General features: G+C 41.6%; 1 protein-coding gene across 5 annotated transcripts in view; it reads right to left on the minus strand.

Annotated features, from left to right (window-relative positions):
• The window catches only part of LOC121286826 (insulin receptor-like), a 228,439-nt gene extending 218,421 nt beyond the window's left edge, over positions 1-10,018 (minus strand). For all 5 annotated transcript variants that reach the window (XM_041203888.1, XM_041203886.1, XM_041203889.1 and 2 more), the window contains exon 1: positions 9,625-10,018. In XM_041203888.1, coding sequence (XP_041059822.1) covers positions 9,625-9,700 — 76 coding nt within the window. In that variant the 5' untranslated portion in view covers positions 9,701-10,018. The remainder of the gene's footprint in view (positions 1-9,624) is intronic.
• Positions 10,019-10,614: the final 596 nt, after the last annotated feature.

The following is a 10,614-nucleotide window of genomic DNA, read 5'->3' on the forward strand; positions in this document are numbered from 1 at the left end:
TGGGGAAAGTGAGGGACATGAAGACGGATGGGTACTTGATATAGGCACAGATATTAGGGAGGGGCAAACCAAAGGATTGGTCAAAGTTAGGTTCAAGAAGGGTTTTAAAAAGATGAGAGCCAAGTGGAGAGGCAGTCGAGGTTAGAAATAAAGTCCAAAGTTGGGGCCTAAGGTGACCAATGATAGGGAGGGTAGCAAATAAGAGGCCAGCTTCAGAGGAACTAATGGGAGGTCGTATGGAGAAGGTTACAGAGATGGAAAGAAGCAGAATCATGAAGGGACTTCAAATGAGGATGAGAATTTTAAATTTGAGTCACTGAAGAGCTGGGAGCCAATGTAGGTTTGTGGGTTGGCTGGGTGAGTGGGACTTGGTACAGGTAAGGGTGCAGACAACAGACTTTTGGATGAATTGAAATTTAGAGGTTGGCCAGGAGTGCAACAGAATAATCAAAACATAAATATATGGATGAGGGTTTCTGCAGCAGATGGGCCGAGGCAGAGGTCAGCAATATTGTGGAGACGGAAGGTGGTGGTCTTTGAGATGGAGATGATATGGATTTGAAAATAAATTCAGTGCTCAGACTAGGACACCAAAGGTTGCAAACGGTTTGGTTCAACTCGAGATAATGATTGAGACGGGGTGGAATCAATGAGAAGGGTATAAAGTTTGTGATGGGTCACAAAAATAAATAGCTTTAGCCTCCCCAATGTTTTGATTGGAGGAAATTGGGGCTTATCCAGGTCCAGGTGCTGTACAAGCAGCCCTGACAAAAAAAGAGGTAGCGTCAAGAGACATGGTGGAGAGGTAGAGTTGGGTGTTGCCTGTTTGAAAGAGAGAAAATACCAGGCGAGTAGGTGGAGAGACCAAGGTACGATTTGTTGATAATTGTCACCACACCTTTGCTGCACATCAACATGACAGCTAGTATTATGTAAACTATTAGAGGACTGAGATGAAGAATCAAGACCAGATTGGATAGGACTCTGCCAACTAAGAAGAGAGTAAAATAAGATAAATTAGGAAGGATTCTGTCAACTCCAAGCTTGAGTTTTGAAGACTACAGCCAGAGTAAAGAAAGATTGAGGAATTCTAAGAGGAGACTTGATCGAGGTGTTTAAAATCATAAAGGGTTTGGGTAAAGTAAAGAGAAACTGTTTCTAATAGCTCAAAGGTCAAAAACCAGAAGGCACAGATTTAAGTGGTGACAAGAAGAAAAACTTATTTTGACGCAGGGAGTGGATAGGGTGGCGGGTATAGATTCAACAGTTCCTTCAAAAGGGAATTGGATAAACACTTGGAGGAGGAAAAAAAATTGCAGAGATATGGGGAAAGGGCAGCGGAGTGAGACTGTTCTTCAAAGGTGACAACACAGGCTCAATGGGCCAAATGGCCTCCTTTTGTCCTGTACTATTCTTATGTTAAGGAGTTCCCTAGTTTTAAGGTTCTGGGAAAGGCTGAGTTAGAGTTGAAGATGGTGCAATGTGTCTTAGTTTCAATACAGCAAGGATGCAGAAAGTAAGAGTATATGGGATAATACACAAGGTCAATAATTGGGAGCAGTAATGACCACAGAGCAAAGAGGGGAACAAAAACGAAGAGAGAATGCAGGGAGACTGAGAAAGGTGAAAATGTTTGCACTGAATAATATGGAAGTGACCCAGATTAAATCAGCTAAGTTATACAAAGAATTTTAAGACTCCATGTAGTTTCAAAACAGGAAAGCACAGCAAAAACATCTTGTAAGGGCAAATATCAGCATCATCGCTCTAATCCTGTCTCTGGATATCACAAGCTGATTCTTTGCAATGATTTCATTCCCAAATGCCCTTGCCTTAAGCCCAGAAAATATAAATTTTAGTCAAGACAGCAAGGAACCCCGACAAATGATGAATATGGTCATGTCCCTGCAGATTTCTGACCGATTCCGTGCAGAGACTGATAATTAAAACATTCTCTCCGCAGTTAAAAGAAATTATAATTTTCATATAAAGGAAGTCAGAAGGATTTTGGATGGCAGCACCTAAATCATCAGCTTGCAAACATTGGTTGAAAAACAAACTTTTTAAAACTGCATGGCTTATTCAGCATTCAAAGAATACACCTCTTCACTACTCCCTTCTCCTCTCCTGGTCTGTTTACAGATAGATAAATGGGCCTTCACTTTACTAAAGAATTCAGTGGCAGCTGTACTCTTCACATTCTGGCCTTCTGGCCTCCTTTGCATTCCACCCTTCCTTTGCTCCTCTCCACTGGCAAGGCCGTTAGCTGCTTTGGACCCACACTGTGAATGCGCTCTCTCAGTCCTTCAAAACTTGCCACGGCTCTCCCCACCTTCATAAAGGCCTTCCATTTCCTCAGCCATTTTCTCAGATCACTTCCCCCAACACTCTTCTGAAAATTCTCAGCACTCATTTCTTCACTCTGCGAACAGTTTGGCAGTATTCTACTACGTCAAAATTTTAAATATCTGATCCTTGTTTTCAAAACCCTCCGCTGCCTCACCCTTCCCTATGTCTGTAATTTCTTCCAACCCCACAACCCTCTGAGATATCTGTGTTCCTCCAACACCAGCCTCTTAATTTTAATTGCTTCACCATTGGCAGCCACACCTTCAGCTGCCTAGGCACTAAGCTCTGAAACTCCCTCTCTACACCACTTTCCTCCTTTAAGACATTCCTTAAACCTAGCTCTTTAGCCAAGCTTTTGGTCACCCTGCCTATTATTTCCTTATATGGCTTGGTACCATAATTTTTTTTTAAATAATGCTCCTGTGAAGTGCCTTAGGACGTTTTATTGCATTAAATGTACAATATAAATAAGTTGTTCCTGAAAAGAGAGACATGTTGCAAAGGGGAACTGATTGACTGATCAAATCAAACATGTTCCTCTGGCTGTTTGTAATAGGCAAAGTACCGACCATAAATCAACCAGCACGTGCTTGCAAAACCCAAAACAAAACATCCACTGTTAGATGTGATTTCGCAACTGGACAGCACTCGCTGAGCGACCCTGAGTGAGCTAAAAGCGACACTAAGAACCAATTTAAGATAATCAGTTGAGTTCGTAATGTGGCTCATATACACTTGCAAGAAATGACATACATTCATACACAGGGACCCATTCTCTGCAAACAAAAGAAATATATTCAAGCCTTGAACCTTTTTTTGAATTACCCGGAGGCTCAGGGAGCCTACAGTTCTCCGTGCTTTCTCCATGGCAATGCCTCGGCCAATCAGGGGCAGCTTGCCAACCAGTCAGCACCCCTTTTCTCCTGTAGTATAAATTGTTGTGATTTTTTGAAATATGACATTCTTCCATTTGTCCTGATGAATGCAAGATGCAAAGCTTTGGCAACATGTCTCTCTTTTCAGCAATACTCAAAGTTCTATACCAGCAAGGGGGGGCTGTGAGTTGTTATTAATGATATTAACTTCACAAACAGAAATTGTAATCTTGTACCTTCGGTACTGAGGAGGACAATACCAGCAGTATCACCGCCGTCACCATGTTCCCCGCCAAGCCCCACGCCATCTTGACTTGGGTATGTATCACCCACCATTGCTGGGTCAATTTCATGTGACTCCCTACCCAACAATATTATGGTAGCTCCACCTCCACAAAGGCTGCAGCAATCACCAGCTTCTCAGAAACAGCATTGCTCACGCCAGGGGATAGCAAATATTTTGTTTTAATTCTTACACATTAACCACAGACTCATGTGCAAGATGCTACAGATTTGGAAGACAACAATTTGCATTTGTATAGCATATTTAGCATAGTAAAATGCTCCCAGGAATTCCACAAAACAACCTGATGTTAGAACCCGCAAGTACATGTCAACCAATGTTTCTACTAAACTGCTCAGATGTAGCAGCCTGGAAGGTTCCGAGCAGGCCTTGCTCTGTGCAAAATGCCACACAGAAACGCAAAAAAACTTAAAGGTACTGCACACTGAAAAAGAACTGGCTGGTCGCAACATCTTCTTACAGGGAACAAAGATGGTGACATCTGGCATAGCAAACTTGTATAGGAAATGTTGACATAGCAACTCATAATAGTAAACGTTCACTCAAAAAGCAGGACGAAAAATTGTGAAAGAGGAAGCAAAGTTTGCAGATAGGAACTGTGCTCTCAACACATGAATCGTACGACAGAGGATATTTTTCAGTGAACAACAGCAATCATCTTCCACAAAGGTGTTTGCACCAGGAGCTCCAGAAAGAGTGGGAAGGGGTGGGGTGGAGGTTGGGGGCGGTGAAATGGAGAAACAAGGGTTCCTCATCTCTAACCAATGACTCTCATTGCTCCCCCCTCTGCTGGAAGGTGAACATGTGGACAAGACTGGACTTAGTTACAATATCTACAAACAATGGATATTTGAAGGAGGTCAAACGCCCTCAGGAGGTTTGGGGGGGGTGGCAGAGGAGGAAGTGGGGAGACAGAGAGAGAGGGAGACACACAGATAGAAAGAGAGAGAGACACAGGCACAGAGAGAGAGCGAGCACAAGCGAGAAGGGAAGAGAAAAAAATACTGAAGAAAAAAAACCTGGTTGGCAGGCAGCCAAATCTAACACTCTAGCACTTTCCATTCAATTCCTCCCATGTCTACAAGGCTGAGCCACTTCTGAGTGGTATACACAAGGCAATGTAATTCATGATCTAATATCTTAAATAAAAACAAGCTCTGTGCATTACCAATGTGCACTCTTTCCCTGATCACTGAAAATCTAACTCCTGTATCATTTCTGACTTCTGCCAATGATGCTGCCTCCACCTCATCACTGCAAAACATGAAGCTCAGTAATTTCCCAACAAGCAGTCTGACAAGAATGTACATTAGGCAAATCTCAAGGAACATTATGGTTTGCAACCAAGAACACTCCAACTGACAATCTTTTGAAGAATTTTATAAAATTTTTTTAAAAAGAGCACGCTGCAGAATTTGGTATATTGGAATATAAAGATCACCTGGGCTGCTTCTCAAGATATGCGGGTGAAACGAAAGAAGACTTGCGCTTATACAGCAATGCAATATTTCACAACAGTCTCTGAATACGTCAAGCACTTCACATACAATGAATCGTTTTGAAATGCCGCGATTCTTGCTATTCAGGAAACGTAAAAGCCATTTTGCGTACACTGAGACCCTACAAGCTGCAAAGGGATGAAGAATCAATCTGTTTTACAGTGATGGTAATTGAAGACAGATTGGCAGCCAGTACACGAGAAGAGCTTTTTTCAACCCAAAGTGCCATGGGACCTTTTTAACATCCACCTAAACAGGCAGACTGGGTCTCAGTTTAAATTAATTGATGCAGAGACTATGTCAACATTTAACAAATGGTTGAGGGGAAAGGGGAATATAGGCGGGATATGAGAACAGAGCGAGCGCAAGGGATTAAGGCATCTGTTTACGTGGAGGATAAAGACCAACACACACTGGTCAGGCCTGTTTTTCTGTTCTACGTGATTTAAGGACACGACTTCTGACAAGGCAGTTCTCCCTCAATACTGCACCGGAGCGGTCAGCCTAAATTACATTTTGTACAACAGGAGAAAAGGGTGCTGATTAGTTGACAAGTAGACTCTCATTATCCAAGGGTTGCCATGGAGAAAGCAATGGGGAGCTATAGGCTCCCCCAAGCCTCCAGATAATTCAAAAAAGGCATGAGGTTTCAACATATTCCTTTTGTTTACAGGGAACAGGTCCTTGTGTATGAATTTATGTCACTTCTAGCAAGTGTAAATGCGTCACGTTAGGAGCACGACTGATTATCTTAAGTTGGTTGCTAGTGTAGCTATTGGCACACTCAGGCTTGTTCAGCACGTGCTGCTGAATTGATGAATTACATCTAACAGTAGACGTTGTGTTTTGGGTTTCACAAGCGTGGACTGTTTGAGTACAGTCCATACTCTGATTACTATGAATAACCAAAGGAACATGTCTGATTCGATCAGCCAATCATTGGGATGTACAGCCTACGTACCTGGCATCACACCAGCACTGAAATTCATACACAATGTTGCTCAATTGTGTGGTAGGATGCAGGTCTTTTCGGACAAAATTTGGCATTCATGCATTTGTCCTGATGAGTGCAAGACGAAAGGTTTTGGCAACGTGTCTCTCTTATCAGCAATATTCAAGTTCTGTGCTACCAAGCGAATGTTTAGATTACATTGTTAAATCATGTCGTAAGGTGTGAAACCACAACTTTCTGACTCACAGGCAAGAGCATGACCCTTAAGACTGCCTTGAAGAGGCCCAAGATTTGGTTTAAAGTCCATTACAATCACTTACCAGAGTTTTCATTAACTATGCCTTTGTGCAAAGCTGGAAATGCTGCTTATAGTAAATATACAACCAGCAGGTAACAAAATATTGAGACTTGAGTTCAAAGCTCACTCTAGTGACTTGAGTACATTATTTAGGCTTGATACTTCATTGCAGTACTGAGGGAGTGCTGCACTGTTGGAAGTGCTGTCTCTGATGAGACATCAGATCAAGACCCCGTAAGCCCATGCAGGTAATTCAGGTGGACATTCAAGACCAAGAATGCTTTCAATGTCCTGGCCAACATTACTCCCTCAATATATATACAACGCTTTACAAAAGTGCATCAGGGCACCCCAAAAGCACTTTTTAGCCAGTGAAGCAATTTGCACACGGCAGGGACCCACAAACAGCAATAGGATACTGAGCTATCAGCCCTGCCGCAGTGGATCGCACTCTTACCTGAGTCAGAAGGTTGAGGGTTCAAATCCCATTCTAGAGACTTCAATCCATAATCCAAGCTGACACTCCTGACACAGTACTGAAAGAGTGCTGTGCTGTCAGAAGTCCCGTCTTAAACTGAGGTTCTGCCGGCCTGCTAAGTGGATGTAAAACATCCTTTTCAAAGAAAGCTACAACCATGTTTTACCAGGGAGCTTCTACCCTGTACACAATGCTTAATCATCAGCAAACCAATGGAAGATATTTCCCATATTTTCATTTCCCTGCTCTCAATTTTTTCTTCAACTCTCTCAAAGTTGGATGGATAGTTTGTACGTTTTGGTGTAAGCCCATATATTTAACAATGGGAAGGGAAGATAGGGGGACCGGGGGTGGGGGGGTGGAAAACGCAAGGTTGTCAAAACCAGTCCCACATTTTTTTTTTCTTCCAATGCTCTTGCACAGTCACATTCAACGAGGGAATGAAGTCACTAACCAGCGGTCACAAATATGAGCTTCAGCCAATTGTTTCTCTCCCTCCCTCAGGAGAGTTAACTGTGACACTCATGTCGGAGCCTGTGCTGAGAACAACATATTAGAAATTGACTTTTAATTCATTAAACTTCAGGCACTTTTGCTATGACAAAGGGAGGGGAAAAGGTAGAGGGGAAGGGAGCCAACAAAGGAGACAGATGGAAAGGGATAATTAAACCAGCCACTTAGAATTCTCCTGCTGGTACGCAGGCTTCTGTATCCGTTCTCAAGAGATTCCTGCTTTAGCTTTTTTTCGCCCACCCACAAACAAGTTAAGCCTTGGTAAAAGGATGCTCAACCCATTGCAATAATCCATTCACACAACACTCACCATTCTGGGCCAATATTTATTTACCAAATCAGATCAGTAAAAAAACAATTATCTGGCCATTATCACATTGCTGTTTGTCGCGACTGTAGGTCACTCATTTGACTCTTCAGTCACCCGAGAGCTCATTGTTAGTATGGAAGCAAGTCATCCTCGACCCCAAGGGACTGCCTAAGAAGAAGCTGTTTGTGGGAGCTTGCTGTGCACGTATTGGCTGTCGCATTTATTACAACAGTCGCTACATTTCAAAAAGTACTTCATTGGCTGTAAAATGCTTTGAGGCACCTGATGGTCGTGAAAAGCACTATATAAATGCAAGTCTTTTCTCTGGGATAAAATGCGCTGTCCCAGAGCTCCAGTGAAACAGTTCGTGCATCTGAATGAAACTCCTGACAGCAAGACAGTACTCTTTTTTTCAAAAAAAGAAATTAAAATATAAACATTTATAGGGGCAAGCATGCAAGAGTCCCGGTAGAACTGAATACATCAATCATAATATTTTTAAACTAAATGGAGGCTGAATAAAGCAAGCAAGCAGCACTGAAAACTCTGTTTTAAAGGATTATCAAAAGTGTTCAGTGAAATCTGTTAGATCTCCTCAGAGTAGCTGCGCAAGTAACTTTTATTACTCGTGAGTTTGGATACAGCGGCAAAGTATCATCCAACGGATGGCAATATATTCTCTTGCGGTTAGATCAGACTATAACTCGTGGTTCCACAGGTGAGATATTCACCCACAAGAATAACACAGTCACCACATACTAAAAAGAACACTTTAAATGCACATTTCTGTTCTGTACTATTGGGGCAATGTTAAATTCCACATTACTGCATTTTCCAGAACAATGGAGCACACTTCACCAATGATTTTCCCATGCATATTTAAAAAGGTGAAACATTAGCAAGGGGAGGAGATAAATCGCATTGCAACATGTTTTGAAAAAAAGTAGGGATGGAAGTCTTTCTTAAAGCTGCAGACACAACTTTCACTGGAACACAGTTTACAGGAAGCGTTTTAAAAACCCAGCTCCTCCATAAAGAGCCACTGCTTTACACTAACACGAAAAGGTGAAATTCATGCAACTTTATATGACATGGGATCCCAAGGCTCTATCTAATTTATTTGGGGGATTGCAATTAGTGACTCTTGTCCAAATGGAATTCATTGACTGAATAAGTCAAATCTCATTTTTATTACACGGGATTTTCACTGGTATTTTGGGAGATTCAAAGTGGATCAGTGGCCACGTCCTGATTCACGACTTAAACAAGAAATCAGCACACAATCGTTAACAGAGCCTGGGAACTAAAATTCTGAAATAAAAACAGAAAATTCTGGAATTGCACATATCTTAATACATGCAGATTTTTTTAAAAAATGTCCATATTTTCAAAGTTCCAGTATGGGTAAACACTGAGATGTTTCACAAATATATAGCATACTATTTCTAAATCAAACCAGCAGAAGCCAATGTACAACTTATTCCAATAGCACAACGCTGCCTTAAAATGTATGTCCTTTTCAAATGCACCCAAGCAATTAAAATTTATTTTGTCTCCCTAAATAGCTTGCATCTGCCCTGCCCCTCTCACCAATGTGACTACAGTGACATTTAAAAAATCTTTAGTTACAGGTCTGGGCAAGACCAAGGAAACCAGCTTTAGTCACAGAAGGTTAAAAAAAAAAACCTTCACATTGCAAGAATAAAGGTTTTTAAAAAAAAAAACTTTTCTTTTTTTAAAAATTAAAAAAAAAACAGGCCCTGTTGTCCTTGCTCAATCCCCGACTCTCGATTTTAGCTCCAACCAGGCTGGTGCGAACTGTCGCTTTTGCCCCCTGTAATCCAGCGCCAGGCTTTTTGGTGCACATTAGGCCGCAAACTATATAGCAATCCAGGGCAGATGTTGACAGAACATGTCATTAAATTTCCACACAAGTGAACAGAAATGTAAAAGGAAAACACACCATTCCAAAATAATTAGATTTGAGCCTTTCTGAATGTGAAGTCATAAAGCTTGTTTTTACTCTGGAGGTTTTTGAACACTTACTTTTTGGTTCTGTTGGGCCAATGTTGGCCAGGATGAAGAGAGTCACCAAGGCTAATATCAAAGTCTTTCTCCCCATCCTGGAACTAGAATCTTCTTGTTGCAGCTCCAAATCAACACCCAGGCTCCCCACAAACACACAGGCCTTGGATATAACTGAATTAAAAACCAAAATAAAAGACAGGGAACAGGGACAACCCTAATAAAAGTTGATCTTGGGAGTGCACTTAGTGGGGGGGGGGAGGGGGCGAAAGCAAGAAAAATGATCTCCCAGCAAGAAGGTCAACTATTTGAAGCACCCCAAATACAATTTTCTTGAATTTTCTCTGAACAAAGATTAAATAAAGTGATTTTGGCAGTTAAATTGGAAAAAAATCCTTCATTCTGTCCATGAGGGTAGGGGGGGGGGGGGGGGGGGGGGGGGAGAGGATTAATCTGTCCTTTTCACCCCCTTTCTTCACAAAGTCTTTTTTGGTGAGTTTGTTGGGGGAGAGCAGGAAGATTAACAATTTTACTCCCCTTTTTTTTTTCCTCCTCGCTTCTAGGTTTTTTTGGAGGATTAATTTTTCCACAACAGCTGAAGAAGTCTTTCTCAATCTCTTTCTTCTGCAAAAATTCTCTGGAAATCACATTGGAGTTGAAAAGGTTGTGGCTTCACTGCCAAACTCCCCAATGCAAGAAAGCCCTCATTTCTTCCTCTTTTATATCATCTTCAAACTCCTTTTTTTTATATTGATATTTCCTTTTAACTCGATGATATCACGGGAAGATGAAACTGTTCGCTTTTCCCCCCCACATTACCAATCCTGAGAGGAGAGAGAAAAAAAAATCCCTTCAGGAAACAATCTGTTGAGAAAACGACAAACCAAAATCTCCTCCAAGACAATTTTCCTTGAGTAATATCAACTTGATTTTCTTTGGCTTTCTGCCTAGGCTTCCTCTTCTTTTTTTTTCTATTGCAAAGTCGCCCAAAGAAAATATCAAAAAGATCCC

This window comes from Carcharodon carcharias, chromosome 14 (genome assembly GCF_017639515.1).
Source record: "Carcharodon carcharias isolate sCarCar2 chromosome 14, sCarCar2.pri, whole genome shotgun sequence".
In the NCBI taxonomy this organism is placed as follows: Eukaryota; Metazoa; Chordata; class Chondrichthyes; order Lamniformes; family Lamnidae; genus Carcharodon; species Carcharodon carcharias.